Source organism: Lepisma saccharinum, chromosome 3, assembly GCF_977018435.1.
Source record: "Lepisma saccharinum chromosome 3, izLepSacc3.1, whole genome shotgun sequence".
Lineage (NCBI taxonomy): Eukaryota > Metazoa > Arthropoda > Insecta > Zygentoma > Lepismatidae > Lepisma > Lepisma saccharinum.
In genome coordinates, this window is record NC_139231.1 from 13832502 (window position 1) to 13854637 (window position 22136).

Below are 22136 nucleotides of genomic sequence, written 5' to 3' on the forward strand. Positions count from 1 at the left end.
TTCAAAATGTTGATATTTTGACAAAATCGTGTTTAGTGGGTCGAAATCTATAAGAATTCATCTCAAAACAATGATACGAGGGTCACTATTTATATTTTGAGCCTAACAATGAAAAAACAGGAATTTGGCATTGAAAACTGCTTTATTGTTTTTCGAAGTATTCTCCTTTATGGTCAATACACTTTTGCATTCGTTCGAACCATTTGTCAAAGCAGTTTTTCCAATCTTCTTGAGACACCTCCATAATATGGTTTTTGAACCCATCAACGGAGTCTTCCGCCGACGAAAATCGTTGTCCACGCAATTTATTCTTTACATTCGGGAACAAGAAGAAGTCATTGGGTGCCAAATCAGGACTGTACGGTGGCTGACCCATCAATTCGATTTTTTGACTGTTCATAAAGTCAGTTGTTAGACGAGATGTGTAACAGCTGGCATTGTCTTGATGAAGAATGATCCGACGGCGTTTGTTTGTTTTCCGTATTTGACCGAAGACCTCTGGCAAACAAATTGTTGTGTACCATTCAGAGTTGACCGTTCTACGTTCCTCTAAAGGCACAGTTGCCACATGACCAGTTTTCCCGAAAAAACAGGTGACCATTTGTTTCGATGTGCTTCGAGCGCGAACAACTTTTGTTGGATTAGGTTCATCTTGAAACACCCATACAGTCGACTGCTGTTTACGTTCCGGCTCATATGCATATATCCATGATTCGTCACCAGTTACAATCTTATATACGAGTCATTCCAGCCAAATCAACACAGGTATGTGCAATTTCTTACCTGACCATCTCCGATTTTCATAAAATTTGGGGAGTTGAAACTATACATGGAACTTAGTAACTGTGAACATTTTTAGTCTTGTGCAGCTTGTAATTGTTAAATTATTCAAGGTCAAAGTTCGCATAAATTGCCCTTTTTGAGCCCACTTAGCTATACTAAATGTGCCATAACTCCGCCCCTATTTAGCCTAGGAAGCTCAAATAAAACTTATTGTACAGGGAATAGAACAAGCTTTCCAGTGGTATATAGCAAGCCCACTTTTCGATAAAAATATAATTTTGTCACGTGACCTTGGCATTTGACCTTGAATATCTCAAAACATGTCATCACTAAAAATCATGAAAAAAATATATTTGGTCCCTCATGCCATACTATAAAACATATCAAAAAAAATCATTCTGGGACTGCCATGGGTTCAGGAGATACAAAATAATATGTGTAACAATGTGACTGATAAAAGCCTCATTACATGAACTATGACAAGTCAAAAGTCCTTTAACACCCCTACAAAATGAAAACGAGTTATCCTGGTCATGAAAGAAATAAGTTAGGCACAGGGAGATCTCTAGCTGTGTGTGTCAAACGCAGATCCGGCATATTGTTGACCGCCATATTGAATTCAACGCAAAAATTTCAAAGGAAACGGGATGATGTGATATATCAAATCAGGCTAGAACTTCTCGCGAAATGAAACGGTGAAGGTTTTTCCAAAGTATCTTTAACCAGCAAAAAGTTATTACTGCATGCTTGTAACCATTTTCTCCTTTTCGAGGTGTTAAAAACAAAGTATTAAGCCGAATGGTTGTTGCTGGTATGCTAATGATGTGCTATAGTGTATGGAGAACGGGAATGGTTGGTCCATATTCAACAATGGAGCAATAAATGGTGAGAGCTTCTTGGATTTGTTAAGTATACAGGTTTCTCATCCTTGCTTACGGGATATGGCACCAGAGTTTTGAACCAGGACAGTGTGTGACCACACTATGTGAACATTTTGGCAATTTCGTAACAGTAAATTTCTAGGTAGATTGATGGGCAGACGCAGATCTATTAAAAAGCCTGCACATTCCCCAGATCTAACATCTTAGGAGGACTTTTACCTTCAGAAACATTTGGAGAGAATGGTGCATGCACTAAAAGTCCCTGATATTGACCATCTGAGAGATAGCATAGTTGCTGCTTGCGATGATGTTGCACCTGCTACATTGCCAAATGTTCTATGTGAGTGTGAGAGACGTCAACGATTAAATTTGATATATCACATCACCCCATTTCCTTTGAAATTTTTGCGTTGAATTCAATATGGCGGTCAACAATATGCTGGATCTGCGCTTGACACACACAGCTAGGGATCTCCCTGTGCCTAACCTATTTCTTTCATGACCAGGATAACTCCTATTCATTTTGTAGGGGGTGTTAAAGGACTTTTGACTCGTCATAGTTCATGTAATGAGGCTTTTATCAATCACATAGTTAAACATATTATTTTGTATCTTCTGATCCCATGGCAGTCCCAGAATGATTTTTTGATATGTTTTAGAGTATGGCATGAGGGACCAAATATATTTTTTTCAGGATTTTTGGTGATGACAAGTTTTGAGATATTCAAGGTCAAAGTCAAGGTCACGTGACAAAATTATATTTTTATCGAAAGGTGGGCTTGTTATATATCACTGGAAAGCGTGTTCAATTCCCTGTACAATAAGCTTTATTTGAGCCCTCTAGGCGAAATAGTGGCGGAGTTACAGCACATTTAGTATAGCTAAGCGGGCTCAAAAAGGGCAATTTATGCTAACTTTGACCTTGAATAATTTAACCATTACAAGACGCACAAGACTAAAAATTTTCATAGTTACTAAGTTTTATGCATAGTTTCAACTCCCCAAATTTCATGAAGATCGGAGATGGTCAGGTTTTAGGCTGTGTTGATTTCGCATGGAATGACTCACACGTCTTTTGAAGCACCACGATTGTATTTATTGAGCATTTGTTTGCACCAATTGACGCGAGCGTCTTTTTGAGTTTTTGTCAAACTGTGTGGGATCCAACGAGAACATACCTTTCTCACAGCTAAATGATCATGTAATATTTTATATATGCTTGTGGAACTAATGCCTATGGTTGCCTCAATCTTACAGTATGTCACATGACGATCTTGCAGTATTAGGTTTTGCACAGCATCAATGTTTTCTTGAACAACAACTGATTTTGGACGGCCTTCGCGAACCTCGTCGGTGAGCGAATGGCGGCCACGATTAAATTCGTTATACCAGCGTTTCACAGTGGCAAAGGATGGGGCTTCATCGCCAAATGTGGAAGTAAGTTGATCGATGCACTCTTGTCTTGATAATCCACGTCGAAAATCATAAAAAATCATCGCACGAAAATGTTCACGAGTTAATTCCATTTTATTGTTGTCGAGCAATCTTCAAGGCAACATAAACAACACAAATGAAGCTATTGACAAAACATTTGAATTACGTTATGGTCAATAATGCCAGACGATTCCGTGCAAACGTCAAATCGTGCCTAACTTCAATCAGTGTTGCCAAGGCTCAAAATATAAATAGTGACCCTCGTAAGCAAAATCTTGTTGACCAGTGTTATAACAAAATGGCACAATATTGCATTAAATTTTTAGATATTTATAGATATATCGGATCAGTATAATAATCAGTAATTTTAACAATAAACCGATACACAAATATGCCTATACCGGCCAATACTGATAGAGTACTGATTAATCTGTTCCATCCCTACTAAAATTTATTTAGACATCAAGGGATAGATAGACTTCTACAATTACAACAGGTGCTCAAAATGGTCACTATTAGCATCCAGACACTTCTGATTTTGACAAACTACTGCTGAAGCAACTTTGGAAAAAATATTTGATGATTGCTGCTCATGATTTCAATTACTTCCAGAAGCACTGCCAATGCAATTGGTTTTCTGCCACGTACCATATCTTTCTGTTGCAAACCCATGCCTCCTGTGTCATCATACTTTGTACACATTCTCAAATTTAAAACATCACTTCAAAATGATCTTGTGCTGTAGCCACAATCATGCTTCTGCCATTTTGTCTGAGTCTTGTTGATCACTGAAGTGTGTATACATTTTTTGGGGCCTCTCTGTAGTTACAGTTCCTCAAAACAAAAATACCTGTTATGCTTTGTTAAAAGTAATTCGATATTTCCAACCAGTGATTCTGATATATCATTTAATAGAACCCGAAGTGCACTCCAGTGGCAGAGTGGTTAGCACAGCATGCTACCATGACAGGGATCCTGGGTTTGAATCCTAGCCTTAGCATATGTGTTCTTAGTGAGTGTCCAATCATCATTCATCACATTATCATTCACCCTCATCATCACGAAAGTGGCATAAAAGCCAAAAAAATCGAATCACATCAAATAATTGCACTTCTAGAATTCCAATTATAAAATTATGAGCGAGGATCAAATGAAAACCTTGAAGTCTGACAAAAATTACAGGACAGACTATAAACAGCTCAAATTCACATGAGGTATCAACTGTTATTTACAAAACGACCTCAAGGTTGCAACCTGATCAAGTGAGCTTCAAAATGCCATTTGTTTAATTTTAAAGATGGCGCCTCCTATACACACTAGCACCAGTGAAGCGGAGCGGTTTACTGCCCTCTGTCAGCCTAAAACTTACAGAAATTTCTCGGCAAATGAAAATTCAATATCTCTGTGCATGCTTACCACACAAGCAAGATTACTAATGGAGGAGAAAGTTTGACAATGGCCTCAGTTCGCAGGCAGATGGGGGAAAGGCCTTCGCAGTGGCTCATAAGTGACTGCACGTGGACCCCAAAGACTCATTCTTCTTAAGGTTATACATGCACTAACCCAAAGTTGAAAATATATGTAGATCAGCAATAGGTATGTGCTAAAATGCAGCCAACTTATGCAACCGTAAATACAGAAATCTACTAGATAGTTTTACATATTCTGACAGATTTTTGTATTGGTAGAGAAGCTGTTATTCATACACACAAGATAAGAATAAAATGCGAGAGTTTTCAGAACATTACAAGAAAATATAATGTAAAACTTTCAATTTCTATGTTATTGCCTTACATGTGAGAAATACAGGATTTTACTGTATTAAATATAAATGATACGTAAGACAGTTCCAGTCACTCATTTCAGCAATAATAGAATGCAATTAGTATTGGAATGATTTTAAACATCAGATTACTTACCGGTTCACTGGTTCTGGTTGGACTGACATTCATACATCAGAAATGGCATAAGGGAGATTTCGCATTGACACGACAAGCGACACATGTCACTTGGGAGCTAACCCTCAGTAATCAATTGAAGCTTTGGAACTGAAGTGACACAACAAGCTGCACATGTCATGTGTCGCTCGCATGTCACTTGGACTGGGCCGTTTTCTCAATACCGCACATCATATAGCCTCAGTTTGTTACTTGCACATGCACAATGAATGCTTCACCCCAACAAGCTATATATTTAAACTCTAGAAGAGAAACCAACCGGAGGCCTTACAACATTTTTAAACCTCTAGTTCCTTGATAAAATAAAAGTATCAATACGTACAATATGTCAAGATTTAAATACAATGTTCTTATGGCTTTGTCAAGTTTGTTGGTGCAGTTATCGAACGTAATTTACCTTCATCATCATGTTTTGGCCATTTAGGACATGACCGTTTTTCTTTGAAACAGCCAATGCCTAGAGGCAAGTCAGTCCAAAGTAGATCAGCCAATATGGTAGGGTATTCATGTGCAGTTTCTCAACCGCCAGGCCGCAGCCTGGTACTGGTATCAATTATACTGGGTTGCGAGAGGTTCTGCTGAAAGTGATTGACAAATAACTTTATCCAAATTTCATATGAGTTGAGAGTCTTTCTTTTTTAAAGTCCACTTTATGCACAAATAGACTAATCGAGACTGGACATATAGTTTTAAAGTGAAACCCACGTTACCATGTGCATCCGGCGGGTACCAAACCTTGGATCAATTGATTATAATGCGATGACATTACCGTTACGCCATCCATATTTTAATATGTCAACAAGTAATCGAACTATTACTCCTTATGATTATGCAAGAACAGGGTGGCCACTCTAGCACCATGATAAAATTCAAGTATAATTCCCAGTTTTCAAGCCGAACTTCCCAAAAATTCAAGGGTACAAGCAGATGCTTTCTCTATTTCAACTTTATGTATTACCACCCCAGCCTCCCCCCCTCCCAAACACACAAAACTAGCATATTAACAATGTAAAGGTTTGTGCGTTTCCAATGTATCCAAAAATTCTAATTCAAATCAATTGAGCAGTATATATATTTAATTTAAGGTGCGGAGTTTACATTTGCAATTTTGCTTGATTGATTGAGTTAGTGTTTTAAGTCCACTTTATGCACAGTAAGGCTAATCGGGACTGGACCTACAGTTTAAAGTGGGATCCGAACCACTTTGTGCCTTCACCAGGTATTGAACCTGGGACCCCTTGATTACAAGGCAACGATGCAACCACTGCGCCGTCGGGGAGTCCCATTTGCCATTTTGCACACTCAGACTCGAAATGCATCTACAAACACAAGTCACAAAATGTTACAGGATATAGTAATCTATGAAAAAATGTTAATTGTATAAGAATTTCAAATTTACCTAATCAACTTCAAGATATCTTATCTTGCGATAATCTTCCGCTTGTCAGATATATTGTTCTACAAAATAAACATTGAGAAAATTCTGATTTATTTTTACGCAGCTTTCTTTTCCTTACTCGATAAAAGTATAAGCTAAACTGTGAAAAACTTGCTTCAGGGCATTAATAAATATGTATAAATTGAATGGGATTTGGATTAATAAAAGTTGCAATTTTTCACGTCTACAGAGAGAATAATTCCCGGAACTAATTTTCACGCATAATTTCCGGAATTCAAGGAAATCCCAGTGAGTAGCCATCCTGAAGAGTTTATTTATCATTCTTTAATTTCAAGGGTTAATTCATTTTAAATACTGGAAATGTATTTACGAGGAAAATTCTTGGGATCGAGGCATCGACTTTTGAAAAAATAATTTAACAGGCCATGGTCTCATGAAGGTTGAGAAGCACTGCACTTGTGTTTAGGTCTTTGCTTTATCCAGGCTGGAAAGGAAAGCAAAAAGTGTAGCGTATACAGTTTGAGGTTACTGCACATGATTTCTTCCTTTTCTCATGGACAACATGCCTCTCCCGACTTCCAATAACTTGCACAAATTCTACAAATAGCAATGCCTCTTCTTACGTTTTCTTCTGGTGACTAATAAACTGATTAGTGTAATTATATCGGTATCATGGTCCCGGATCGTGGCCGTGCAATCTAACGCATCGTGTTTGAGCTCTGGCTATGGGACACACGCAGGTTTGACTCTCCTGGGAAGAGCGTAATAACTTTTCTCCAGAGTTTCGGCCGGAGTATGAGACAGGTGGCCACCTGGCATTGTGAGGAAATTGGGGAGCTACGAATGAGTAGCGTAACCCGGAAACCTGAAAACCTACAACAACGACTGGGGGTTTGTCATGCTGACCACACGTCACCCCATAACTGGTTGGATGATCTACCACCTCGGCAGGTGGGGTTGAGGCCGGCAGTCAGTAGGTAGGTCCTGGCACTCAAGGGCTGTTCTGCCATGAGTTACTCTTACCTGTATCATCACCTGATGACAGCATCACATGAAATAGCAGATAATCATGTGTCGCTTGCCACATGTCACTTCAGCGTGAAATTCTCATGTCATGTGTTGCTTGTTGCAAAATCTAAAGTAACAAGCGACACATGTTCATTGGGAACAAGCAAATCAACAGCAACGTTTAGCAACAAGCGATACATGTTCCTTGGGAACAAGCCAATCAACAGCAACATTTCAGACTGTAGAGGCACGAGACCAAGTTTAATTGGTGAAATCCTCAAGTGACATGTGTCACATGTTGCTTGTAGTTTCAGGGTGAAATCTCCCTAACATTTGGAAAGAAAATCCACATTTAATTACCAATAGCAAAATTTCAGCAGTATGCTACTACTGCTGTATGAATAACCTTAGCTAAAATGCAGGAGTACAGGGGTACTAAAAGACATGTCTAACCTTTAATCAAAGGTGCCAACTGAGCTTTCCGGCTGGCAATGTTCTGCGACAATTGGAGAACTAGCGTGGACATCTCTTCAAGAGTCTTCCCCTTTTCCTGATCTATGTTTGCCTTGTCCCCTGAAATTTTCTCCAAGAGGTCCTCTGTGTCCCGGAATCCTGAGACCCCATGCTGAGCCTCCATAGCAGACTGAAAACAACCAATGGTGTTCCTTAGTCTTATTTTGCAGAGCATAAGCAATAAAGACTACATTCAAATGTGGCATACAATATCAAATTTCCATGGTGGCATCAAAAGTGAGCAATTAACTACCTAAAAATTACTTGCCCAAACCCCAGAAATTTAAAAAAAATATATATATTTATGCTTTTTGAAAGATTGATGCCATATTTTGTTGTGCACTGTATGGGGTTTCCTTCCTGTAAATGCTGTCCCATCCTCATTCCAAAATCATTGGTATTAATAAATAAATAGTGACACGAAAAGTATAAGAAGAATATGGAAGTAGAAGAGAAGGAGATTGGAAGGAAGAGTTATGGGAATTATTTAGAAATAAAGAGAATCTGGTAAAAAAAAACCTGAGTTAAGTAGAAATGAGTGAGGAGAAGCAGAACAAATGAGAGGGGGGGGGTAAAAGAGAGAGGGGATTAGAGGAAACAAAAATAGATGAGTACAAGAAGGGGGAGAGGTAGGCACCTGTGTTGTGTATGTGTATGTACCTATATGTGCTTAAATTTTCTATGTACTTACATTTTCTGGCATGGCTTTTGTTTATGGTATGAGATACAGTGCACTCTCTTTAATTCAAACTTGGATAATTCGAACAAAAGCACATTCCCCTTGAAACCCCTATCTAAAACAATGTTAAAAATGACTACTTAGTTTGAATTTTGAAGGTTAAATTTGGATAATTCGAAGTCAGGTTTCCAAAAATTTAACATAAATCTTTCCAAGAAAGACCAAAGTGGTTGCTACATAAGAAATTCCAAAAGATGACTCGTCCCCATTTTCTTCTTGAAAATATTGTTTTTGTGGTTAACAGATGTGCCGACGGCAGATTAGAGAGGGCAGCGGGAATCCCCAGAGCTTTTGTTTGTAGGAACGTGACCTTCACCCTCTCAGAAACAAGTTCAGAGGGGAGCAGATAGCCGGACAGAAGGGGTCATTTGTCTGTGTGTTTTGTGGGTGTGGGAGAGGGTGCAATGTAGGAGGAGGCGAAGGGTGGTGATGGAGGTGACGAGTGAGGATGGGGCATGAGGGCTGGGGGGGGGGTTGCACTCATGGCTAATATGTAGGCCCTCCTCTCCCCTCTGTTACGAACTGAGGTGTTTGTGGATTAGAGTAAGGGTGGATGAATGCTATCTAGAAGCAGCCATTGAAGGGGATATTATGGTAGTTGGTATGCATGGCAACAGCGAAGTCCGAGTTTTGGGTGATTGTTGATTCGGAGGTTGAGGGGTGTGGATGTTTCCCCAGTTAGAAGCCACCACAGATGTTGCAGATGAGGATATAAATTAGATTAGAGGTATGACAGGTTCCTTAGGGTGAATTTCACACTGGCAGTGTGGATCTGGAGGGTGACAAAAATGGGACAGGTTTTGCACCTTGGGTGGTTATGGTGGATCAGGTTGTTTTGGAGGTTGGGGGGGGGGAGTTGAAAACAACTCTGGGCTTGTCGGGGAACATGTTTGTGGTGTCAGGATCACAGTGTGGAGGATGGGAAGGAGGGAACGTAAAGTGTGTCTGATTTTGTTGAGGTGGGGGTGATATCGGGTGACAAGTACAGGAGGGTTGGTGGCAGGTTTCTTGATGGAGGTGTATGAAGCAGCTTGGGATATTTGTTTGGTGACCATGGTGGAAGGGTATCCATGGTTGACCAAGGCTTGGTGTAGGTGAAGGTTGTAGTTCTGTAGGGAGGTGGGTGAAGTGTTGAGGCATTGTCCCCCAAGGGCCAACGAGAATGAGATGGCTTTCTTGGTGTGAAATGGATGGAAGATGGAGAAGTGTAAATATTACATACGGTTGGTGGGTTTGATGTGGATAGAAGTTTCTAAATGGCCTTCCTTAATGTGCACATCTACATCCAGGAAGGTGATTTAGTAGGTGGAGTGGGTCAAGGTGAACTTGACGGAGCAGAAATGGTTTAGTTGGTCTAGCAAGGTGGACAGGGATGGTTCTCCATGTATCCAGAGCATGAAGATGCCATAGATGAAACAGAGCCAGAGAGGTTTCAGGGTTGGGTGTCTTGTTTGAATTTGCACATGAACAGGTTGGCACAGGATAGGGGCATTCTGGTGCACAAGGCTGTGCATGGGATTTCAAGGTAATGCTTTTCCTCGAAGGTAAAGTTGTTGCATATGAGGACAAGGTGGGCTAGGTGGCTCAGGAAAGTAGTACTGGGGTTGTAGGCTTATGGTCTATTGTTGAGGTACGATTCCATGGAGTGGGGGCCATGGGAGTGAGGTATGTTGATGGAGAGGGAAGTTACGTGGCAAGGATGGTGTTAAGGGCAATGGTGGGAGGATGTTGCTTTTCTGAAGGAAGTTGTTAGTATCACAGATGTAGGAGGGCAGAGATTTTACAAGAGGCTGGAGGTGGAAGTCGACAAAGGCTGAAATTCTTTCAGTGGGTGAGTTGTAGCTGGACACGATGAGACTGTCACGGTTGCCAGGTTTGTGAATTTTCGGCAGCAGGTAAAAATGGGAGTGTGGGACTTGTCTGGGATGAGCATGACTGTGGTAGAGGCTGTCAGGCCCTCACGGCAGCCTCGGGTATGGATGAAGTCCTGGATTTTGTTGAGGTGTGTGGTTGATAGGTCAACCATGGTGGTTTTGTAGGTAGAAAGGTCAGCCATCTGGCGAGTGGCTTCTGCCAGGTAATCTAGATCAAGATCACTGTGGTGGACCGGGAGGATTTTGATGTGATAGTCTAAAAGAGCATTTTTTTGGGAGGGGCTGAGGTTTGGTTTGTTGTGAAAGTCATCTCGGAATGAGCTGTCAGAGGTGGTGCACCTTTCCAGGGAGTGGTTGGTAGGTAGGAGGGCAAAATTGGAGGAGGCTTGGGTGGGTTTCATTGGTTGTTGTCTGGAGGAAGGTTTCTTTTTGCCCAGAAAACAAAAGTAAATCAAAAAGTTAAAATAAACAAACAATATGTAAAATGCCTTCTACCTTCTAACTAAATTGTATATAATACTTGAAATTTTATGCAAATGACAATTTATATTGTTCACACAAGTTACAGCACTGCATTTAATTTTAAAAATTGAGATTCAGGGACACTTTTGACATGGAATGCCACATATGTTTACATTGCCATTTCCATAAAAATTCAAGTATTATATACAATTTAGTTAGAAGGTAGAAGGTATTTTCCATATTATTCTTTAATTTTAACTTTTTTGACACAAATTTACTTGCTACTAGCATGTGGTACGAAATACAATGCAAAAGTAAAAATCAAAACTAAACTGAACATTTCATAACATCCATTGGTATAAAATGACAGGATAAAAGATGTTCCAGTGAAGTTCAGCTAACAGAAATGATCTAGCTATTGTAGCAGCAGTCACACTACTCAAATAATTTCTCTTAACATTTCAACACTTTCATCATCACAGCTATCATATTTGCAAAAAGAATGCCTACCAGCATGTTGCTAACAGCATCGTTTCTGCTCTCCAGCAACTCGATGGTGCGTTGTAGAACCCCTGTTTCTGCTTTCAGTGCCGACAGCTCTGCCTTCTTCCTTTTGTACAATGTGCTTCTTCCACGGAGCTTGTTCACATATCTCTTGAATTCTTCTCCCCGTAGGACCGTTTCGCCTGCAAATTCATTCAGCTGCGCCTGCTTTTCCTGAAAATAATTAATCACATGTCAGAAATAAACTTTTATAATAACTATTACTCTGAATTGGTGATGACCACAAAATACAATTTTTTGTAGATTTGGCCATTCCTTTGTTTTTGTAAATGCTCAAAGGTTCAAATCCTTGAACCATATTTTCCTGCTAATTTATTATGAATAAACACAAGACGAATGTATCTGCTATGGCTAAATGTTATAAAACACCAATGTTCCAACTTTTTAAATCATGATTGATGGTACTTTCCCATGGTAAGTATTTTGTTTTTCTGCTAATTAAACATGGCAAGTGTGGTTAAATGGAAAATTGATAAGACTATTATTCTTCATGTTAACAAATTTCCTAGCTTAAATAACAGTTATTTAGAAGTTAATTTTTCCATATTGCATTTGCAGTATTTTGTGAAGTTGTTTGTTTTTCTGACATGTTGTGAAACAAATACAATTCACATTATGTTTCATGTCTTGACACTACATGTATTAACTTCTAGTGTGTCTTAGAATCTTATATTGCCCAAGGATGTGCCCCAGTGGCGTATGCTGGTTTTAACTAGTGGGTAATCTCCGACACTTAATTCATCCACCCACTCCTGAAGTCTCCCTGCAAATTTACCTCAACATCCATACAGGATTTATGAATATATGTGTGAAAAATTTTACCTTATTGTTGCGACCACTGTCGAATAATTGTTGTGATTGCACTTGCAGTTAATCTACGTTTAGAATTTCAAATGATAAAACAAGAGAATATAATAAATCTACAAGAAAAAACCTGTAACAAAGAATATGAAAGGAATGCGGTAGTGAAATAAAAACCCTCAATATTAATTTAAGTGTAAAATTCAAGTTACCCCAGTACCCAGTCACTCGTGCATTCCCGATTTTTGTTTCTATATACGGAAGTTTAAGTTCAAGATCTATGGTACAAGAGATGCTACTGACCTACCTACATTAACTATTTGAAATTTCTCCGGAAAAGATCCCGTTCCAAATATTTTCGCACGCAAATATTGTATTATATCCATTCATTGCCTTTAACTTCAGTGAACACAGCACTAGCACAAATACTAAACCACTAACAGCTAAACAAATATTAAATTCTCGAATCGTTACAACACGCTTTCAATTCCCTGCGCCAATCTTCTATTGTGGTTCCTTCCTGCTTGACACAGAATTAAATTCCCTATGGATGTTGAAAAATTCCCTTTCCCAGCTTTATATTCCCTGCGATGCGCGAGGTTCTATAAGTTGGAATCATTGCGTTTTTTGTTTATATATTTTACATTCAAACATCTTTTATCATTATGATCATTGTTAATCTAAAGGGGGGGGAAAGCAACTTAAATTACCTAATATATGTGTACATATATATATATAATTTATTTCTGATAGCCACCCAGCGTCGAATAACATGGGTACCTGGGGGAAACCCTGGGGGGTAAAGGCGGTCAGGGGCGTGATGCTGATCACATCACCCCCACTCATGACCGGATCAAGAAAGTGTGGGGCGTTACCCCCACATCCCCTATACGCCTTCATGGCGTGGTGCTAAGCACAGGGGAACACTTTACCTTTTTTTTTTTAGCTTTCCCTTTTAAAAATTATTCATTTCTGTGAAAGAAGTACTCTCACTGGTTTTGAAGGCTACAAAGAAAGTAATCACGCATTTTAAAATACAAAAATGAAAAAGTAAGCATATAAATAGTTTAATTACTTCATTAATCGATTGATTAAACTGTTATTTGACGTCGCTTTTCTGCCACTTTTGGCTAATCACTACGAGTGATGATATGAAATTGATGAAGGGACATTTACAAAGAACACCCATGCCTAGACCGGTATTCGAACCCTGGAGCTCTGGTGTCGTAGGGAGCTGTGCTAACACTCCGCAATGGAGGTCGGTGTAATAGTTTTTTTTTTCCTTTGACAATATCTGTTGAAATAGCAGAGATCAGGAAGACAGAAGCAAACGTAAAATGAGAATTTTCATAGAATTGGTTCGCAAATGTTGTTCAGATTTCTCTGTTTCTCGCGCATTTTCAGATGTATTTTCTCTTCTTTCCTTTTCAGTACGTAATTTGTGAACCCAAAACCTGTTTCCTGATAAATTTCCCTGTCGTAAACAACACAGCTCCTACGATACAAAGGCCATCGGGGAAGAATGGCAGAAGAGGGTGCCAGCCAAGGGAACGGCAAAGGCTCTGGGGTGGAGAGTGCGACCGATGGACTCTTTCCAGAAGGAGCTTACCCTTGCCACGGAATAACCGCGCCTGAGAAGCAGTGTTTCCTTCCCCTCCCGTCAAGGGTTTTAAAGGGAGCCGGTGGAATCTCACCCTGACGTCACCAGATTCCACCAGCTGGAGAAAAAGCCTCACGGACATTCCGCGGCAAACGGTTGAAAACATTCGCGCGCTGGAAGCAAAGAAATATGTGATTCAAAGATTGGTTCGGAAGAATATTGCGAAGAAATAAAAAACAACTTTTTAAAAAATTATAGCCGGGTCATCTCAGATTACCTAGGTGACCCAGAGTATACGCCGCTGATGTGCCCTCGAGTCTCCATCATTAAGGGCATGAGGGAGGGTTTCCATGAGGCTCTCCTATCTGCGGGCTATGCATGTTAAACTGGTTCGTTTAATGCATACAAACCTTGAATTGAGAGCGCAGTGGAAGATTGATGCCTGAAAGGTCTACTTATTTGCTATGAAGCAGCTATGCTATACAAATGCACAGATATAAAACTGGTCCAGTTGAAGCAAGTTTATTTACATAACATGCAAGCACCATAAGACTACATAAATATAGTTTGTTAGATAAACTAGTTGAAAGAAAAAAAATTGTCTCTTATCACTTTGGTCAGTTTGATGGATATTCATTCAACTGAACTAAAAATGAACTAAATTGGTCTCTTGCCTCTTTAAAGATAATCAAAACTACTCCACGTAGTATGGAAGAGAAAGTTCATAAAATAAATATAATAATGCAAGAGTGCAAGTTTGGAACTTAAAATCATTATGGAATGTACTTAACCTTCTCCTCCATATCGTGGTTGCTTGGACGTCTTAACAAAGTGTCTAACTGGAGGAAATACCACTTCCTCTCCCTGGGTTACAGTTTAAAATGCGCTGCCTGAAGGCTCCAAGGTTGCACAGAGGCTTCCTTCTTACATCATTGCATAACTGATTTTATTGACCTCTGGTAGCAATAATAAACATAATGCCATGAAACTGCCACAAATGAAAGCAAGATAAACAAAATGATGGCTCCACGTGCACAATGGTTCATAGTGCTGTGAGCACTGTTGCCAACTCAGCTCTTTTGGAACCAGATCTAGCTCTTTCGTGCACTCGTTGGCTCTGGCACACATAAACCAACTTTTGCCATAAATATACATTTTGCATGTGATATTGTTATATTGGCTGCGTCACCCCAGCTACTTTTTATAGCACCATGGCTGACATGAAGATGACATAATATTGTTATCCGAGAATACTTTACTTTTGATTTCATATGACAATCAGTGGATTACTAAGATGAGTGATGCCACCAGATCTAGACTGTGAAAACTAAGAATAAATTGGCATCACTTTAAAGTTAATGGTAACAGCAGCAACCCCCCCCCCCATACTTAACATTATCCTAAGAGGCACTTTATCGAGCCTTCAAAAATCTAGCTCCTTAAGTCAGTTTTAACTCCATTTAAGGTGAAATTTGGCTCTTTTATATGCATCAAGTTTGGCAACACTGCTACAGAGAGGAGTCGTGCATTGGAGAAATATATTACGCTTATGGGAGTATTATTTTATTTGTTCTCTGGGGAATATCAAATTTCCGATTGCATAGAAAAACATATTTATGGAAAGAGAGCAGGCTCAAAATGTTGTCACCGGTTGGAAAATTCGAAATGTCCAATTGATTAGACGTAACTAAAAGTTGCCTCTCCATAAGGAACATATGGGATTCTGTAAATACTTATTCGTCATATTTTTCACAGATCTGGCTTAATATCAACTGAAAAAACTGCTTCCATTTCCAACATGGGGGTAAATTCATGCTCTCTTTGGCTACGTAACTTTTTTCAGTAGAAGTTCACATTTCGACATTATTGAAAGAAATGTCCACCTGGTGCGAAACTGTCCCTTGTAGCCTTAATGGATCTGCAGTGACACTCTGAATTGACATGCCCCTGTTACAGGTAGAAAAGGTTAAACCACGCCCTACACATTGCGGCATACTGTGATGACATATGGAGCGATGTGGAGATAAGATCCCACACATTCACAATATCAGTCGTTTGAGGAATGACATGATGAGCACCATGCTCCTGCTGCCTTTACTTCCCAGTGTTACCTATAGGAACCCATTTATTACAGGCTGGGATAATCCCACAGAGAATCCAGTGAAATTACTGGAAAAATTTCCACCTGAAACCACAAATGCCAGGTTCCCCATGTGGCAGTCAGGCCTTGTTGACTAGTTACTGTGAACATTTGTCCATAATAAATGTTTGACAGCAAAATTATTTGACCAATTTGCTCAGCTGGGCTCTTTTTATGCCCTCTTACCTTGAACCTCACCAAGTCTTATAATATACCATTCACAACATCTTGTGCCTCTCAAGTGGTGTAGTGATTCATTGAATTAAAATTGTTGGGTGCATCGGAACATATGACCATTTTGCACCCTTCAATATATCCCCTTAACTAAAAATTCTTACTTAAAGGTTAAAAGAAGGATTGTAAGAAGGTCCTTGAGAAAAGTTAAAAGGGCAAAGTTGTAAAAGGACCTGCACAAGACAAACATAACACATTAAAAAGTAAAAATAAACTAAAAGACAGTGGAAGAGTCCAGTTCTTTGCAAAAAGCTAAAAACATTTGATAAAACACTGTTGTCATCTCCCAACAGCAATGACAAACCGTTGGGAACATTAACCTTTTCAGTCCCAAGGCCATTTTCACATGTAAGCCTCTCTGTCCCGAGCCGATTTTGAGCAAAATGCAGAGTTTCAATTAAAAGAGTGTAGATCGGAGACTAATTGCCCTAGAGAGATGAGTGATATACCGTTGTATGCAGAATTAACTAGAGATTCAGACTACATGAAATTTATGCAAATTCGGCGTATATGTGGTGGGGGGAGGGGGCAATTCTCAAAATTCCAAAATTTCGGAAAAAAAATTTGGTTCCCCCACCCTCCCCCCAAGAAAAAAGTACATGACAGTGCCAACATGCACATGGAAATGATCGCTGACATGTAAGGAACACAAAAAAATTTGCATTATTATCATATGACCAATGTAACACGCCACTGATTCAAGCTTCAAAATGCAGCGGTACCTTGAAATGACTTTAGCTCAGAGACTATTTGCCCTGGAGATATGAATGATATACTGTTGTACGCAGAATGAATCACAGATTCAGACGATATATAATTTATGCACATTCGGCGTATATATGGAGGGGGAAAGGGGGGAAATCCCCTGAAAATACTTTTTTTTTAAAAAATGCCCCCCCCCCCCCCCGAAAAAAAAGGATATGAAAAGTTCAAAATGCACATAGAAATTATCGCTGGCATGTAAGAAACAGAAAAATATTTGCATCATTGTCGTATGACCAATGTAACTTGAGTTGTATCCCCAAAAGGAATGGTCTGCATGCCACTGATTCAAGCTTCAAAATGTAGCGGTACCTTGAAATGACTATACCTCAGAAACTAAATGCCCTAGAGATATGAAAGATATACCGTTGTATGCAGAATGAATCACAGATTCAGACGATATATAATTTATGCACATTCGGCATACATATGGAGGGGGAAAGGGGGAAATCCCCTCAAAAATACTTTTCTTAAAAAAAAAAAATGGTGTCCCCCCGAAAAAAAAGTCAAAATGCACAAAATGCAAAATTTATGCAAATTTGCCGTATATATGGAGGGGGAAGGGAGGAAACCCCCAAAAATTATTTTAAAAAATTTTCACCACCCAAAAAATGTCCTCACACTTGGGCACAAAACGACATCTACGCACAACAGTCATGGACGAAAAGCTAGAATGCAGTGGAAAATGAGCGCCGATTCTTGCAGCTGCTTGAAATTCTATTTTTAGACAATGCAGGGTAACCCCTGTCGCAACTTGTGGACACTTGTGCTAAAAAAACAAAGGTTTCCTTCAGCACGCTTCGAAATTCCATTCTCACAACGCAGATTCAACAACCAGTCTTCCCCCTCCCCCCACCCTCCACCCCCTGCTTGCGCCCTCACGGAAAACTTTCATTTTGACATCGGATACTGATAAACAAGCTTCCTTCGAATGCAGTTCACAGGCGGGAGTGAAAAGCATTGCTTTAGAACAACAAAGCCGGTCTTCCTTTGTCGGCAAAAATTTTCCCTTGAAAAGAGACGCAAAAGAGAAGTCCCTTTTCCCACCTTTTCCCCTCCATTTTCATGAAGACAAAAAAAAAAATGAAAAAAAAAAAACATTTCTGTTAAATACATGTGTTAGGAACAATATATATAAAAAAAAATAATCGAAATTATAGCCAAAAATAGAAACGTTATAACGTAAAAACTACGACCTTGACACAGTGTCTCGATCGAGATGCTTGAGACCGTGAGGCTTACTTTTGGGTATCTCGATCGAGATGCTTGGGACTGAAAAGGTTAAAAGTCCGCCTGAGGGAAGCTAAATCGGCACATTCAACAAGAATATGTTGAATACTTAAAAATGACATTACAAACACGGCACATTGGAGGGTCCAGTCCTTGCATCAAGTGAGCATGGGTTAAACGGCTGTGTCCAATTCGCAGTCAAGTGAGAAGAACTTCTTCCCGACAAGAGGGACGGGATAAGGAATGTCATGCAGCTATGGTGGGTTTAATAGCTTGGAGTTTGTTCCCAGTCACCGCATCCCACCCTTCCTGCTGAATGTCAAGAAGGAAACAATGGAACACATTCTGCAGGTCGCCAGCTGGCAGAAGGTGGACAAAATCAAGGGGTCCGAGGTTTGATGCTTGTTGGAGGCACATAGTGGTTTGGATTCCACTAAAACTGTAGGTTCAGTCCCGATTAGCCTATCTGTGCATAAAGTGAAATTTAAACAACAACTCAACTAACAACATTTTGTGTGATATTGCTGAGAGATGACTACAATTTTCCTGGTATACGAAAAATGTAACGAAAAAACAAGAAATGAGTTCATATCTACTGTAATCCCATCCTCACCTGCAAATCTTCTTCAAGGCTGGCAAGTTCCCTCCTGAAATCTGAAAGCTTTTCAGCTGTGGTCTCCTTCCTGCCAGCAATAATGGCAGCTTGCTTCCGGAAGGGCTCCAGTTTGTCTTCGGCAGGATTCATGCTGGCCAATCGCCTCTCTCTGATCTGATTTACTTCCGCATTTAAACTTTGAATCTATAACATAATAAGAATGGCACTGAAAGACTAAGAAATCAGCTATTAAAACAGAACTAAAAATCAACTGTGTATGTTTTTGTGTAAGGTATTTCTGCTATTTGTGGAGTTTGTCCTGCATTATACAAGGGCTGTTCAATAAATAACGTAGCATAACACAACATTAATATACCTTCTATTAACCTACTTGTGGTTACTACATATCTAGGGACCTTGATTTTTCGATATTTTTTTCAATTTTCTTTTTTTTTTGTGTGTTATTTTCACCCAAAATTTGAGTTATTATTTTAGCACACTTTTCTGAAAAATATACCTAAAATTATACCTTCACTGTCCTTTTAAACTAAAGTGTAAATCACCAACCCTGAGACCTTCTGTAAACAAACGTCTCAGCAATTCGATGTATCACTCTGCGTCAGCTGATTCATGATTGCAATCATCTGCTGTTACACCCATAGTTCGCAGCACCTAATCATTTTATATACCAGCCTCTGAATGTGAGAACCCACTCTCAAAACATCAGACGAATATGCAGCCGCATACATTGTTACTCTCCCGGTCATTCTCTCTTTCATAACCCTTAAAACTGCAGACACTGACACACCATTGCACTGGGATACTAACTTAACCACTTCATTTACTGGTTTCTCAGGATACCACTGACAGAACGTTACATGAATGTTGAGTAGAATCTGTTTCTCACTCCCTTTTCAAAGGCTGTCCTTGCTGGTGTTTTGAAAACAAGCTCGGAGAACACGGAGACCTTCCCGCACGCATAGAACTCGGCATGTTATTTTTCTAAGGATAAGTCAGGCAATATTACTAAGTTGCACTACTTCCTTGCTGTTCACATGATTATTTTTAGAAAATAACCAATGTTATAAAATATAATTATGTACACAAATCTCTAAGCTCATTGAAAGTTACAATGCATATTACTACAAAATGTTCACACTTATCTTGCCTTGCCATGTCACCAAGTTATTTTACGAAGTGCACTATATTTGGCGGAACAAAAATCGTTATTAGGATGCTTGTCAAAGTTTCCAACCGCAATAAATTTACGAACTTTCTTTGCCTTGTTTTGATCATCATCATCAATATATTTATTGGACTTACAGCAATGCATATGGTTGTTTATGCCCATTATATATTTTATTTACATATGATACAATTTACATAAAATCTACAAACAAATTTCAAATACACTCCTATCTATATCATCCTTAGAAATATACATTACCATGTTATATCATTTTGTCTAAAAAAATACAAGTAAAATATATTCAATTCACATGAAAGAAAGAAGCCAAATTTATGGGAAATGATTACTGGTGCAAAGAGTTAACCATAAAGGTGAAGCAATAAGTAAAAAAAGAAAGAGCATTGGGTTTAAAGTGAGATGTCATTTGCGGCAGCGTATCCCATACTACAAATTGGCCATTGTTTTACCTTACGTAATGAATCCTGTAACAACGCTAAATTTTCATGTGGATTATTTTACTTCTATGAGTTTGCAATGCTTTCTGCATGCAGGTGGTTTTGTTTACAGAAGGTCTCAGGGTTTGTGATTTGAACTTTAGTATATTACATTGCCTATGTCTGTTCGTGAACAGACATTGGAAGCAATTTTTGAGAAGTTATTTTCCATTAGTTCACACACAACAAAAATTGATGTAGGGCTCCAGTGTGACAGTAGGTGATCTACCAGCAAAATTCCGCCACTTTGCTCGGTGATGCAAAACATTCTGATTAAGGTGAAAAATCATGGGAAACATCCATTTACATGTAGTTTCATGTAGCTGTTGGAATTATTCCGTGTATTGCATGCACTATACTTTTTGGGGGACAAGATTTTGAAAAATGTGTGCATTACACATGCAAAAATACGGTACATTTTATTTCTTGAACCTATAACATAAGAATGTTGGTTTTCACAAAATGTGTTGAAATTCGTGAAAAAAGTCACAATTTGCATTGTGTTTAGAGCATGTCACTGCACATACAACATTTAACATTTTTCAGTGTTATCATGTTTGCGAAAAATTAAGGTCCCTACACATAACATAACCATGGATTTTAAAACTTTTCAGGAGATTGTAAGATCCATCAGACCCACCGTTAGCAAACACGAGGCTCTGTGTGAACTATACTCATGAGGCCATAAAATTAAGCAAATTAAAAATATGTAAAAATTCTACACTACAACCAACAAAATTTTAATCAACCTCCCTTACCTTTCGTACATTCCAATGGCGTAGTGGTAACGTTGTTGCCTTGTAATCAAGGGTTCCGGGAACAATGCCAGTAACGGTTCAAGTCCCATTTTAAACTGGATGACACAGCGAAAACTTTGTCACCTTGTAATCAAAGGTACCCAGCAGAGGCACATAGTGGTTCGAATACAGTCTTGATTAGCTTATCTGTGCAAAAATTGGACTCAAAACAAAAACTAGGAAGATGCTTAGTTGGGATCATCCTGTTCCTCCATTCCCCACACTGCTCATCATCATTCATCATCTTTCTCACAATTAGCCAAAAGTGGCAGAAATGGACTATAGATAAGAGAATTACTAAGTAAACCATTCATCCTCATTGTCAAAATTAGCGAAAGTTACAGAAAAGCAATGTAAAACTTGGAAAAATACATAACTTTGGAAACTATATATTAGCTAAAGAAAATGGTTTTTTGCAGGAAAGTTAATAACTTGTACATATTTTTTACAATATCTTAAAATATATTGAGGAGACTGACATGTAAACAAGAGTATTCTAAACTTATTGTAATTTTAAAATTTATGTACAAATATTATGACGAAAATAAATGTAATTCTATGGTTCTTTCTTGCTGGTGAATCCTATACACTGACAATGATCATTGCTGTTAACATACAGAGCCATTGACTGCTGGTACTATTGCGTTGTCATTGTAGTGGAAAATGGATCGTTCATTTT

General features: G+C 38.9%; 1 protein-coding gene across 1 annotated transcript in view; it reads right to left on the reverse strand.

Annotated features, from left to right (window-relative positions):
* Nucleotides 1–22136, reverse strand: part of LOC145984919 (intraflagellar transport protein 81 homolog) — a 106603-nt gene that overhangs the window by 23464 nt on the left and 61003 nt on the right. The window contains exons 8-10 of the mRNA XM_083118317.1: nucleotides 18996–19181; nucleotides 11562–11768; nucleotides 7917–8106 (exon numbers count right to left, since the gene is read on the reverse strand). Coding sequence (XP_082974443.1) covers nucleotides 7917–8106; nucleotides 11562–11768; nucleotides 18996–19181 — 583 coding nt within the window. The remainder of the gene's footprint in view (nucleotides 1–7916; nucleotides 8107–11561; nucleotides 11769–18995; nucleotides 19182–22136) is intronic.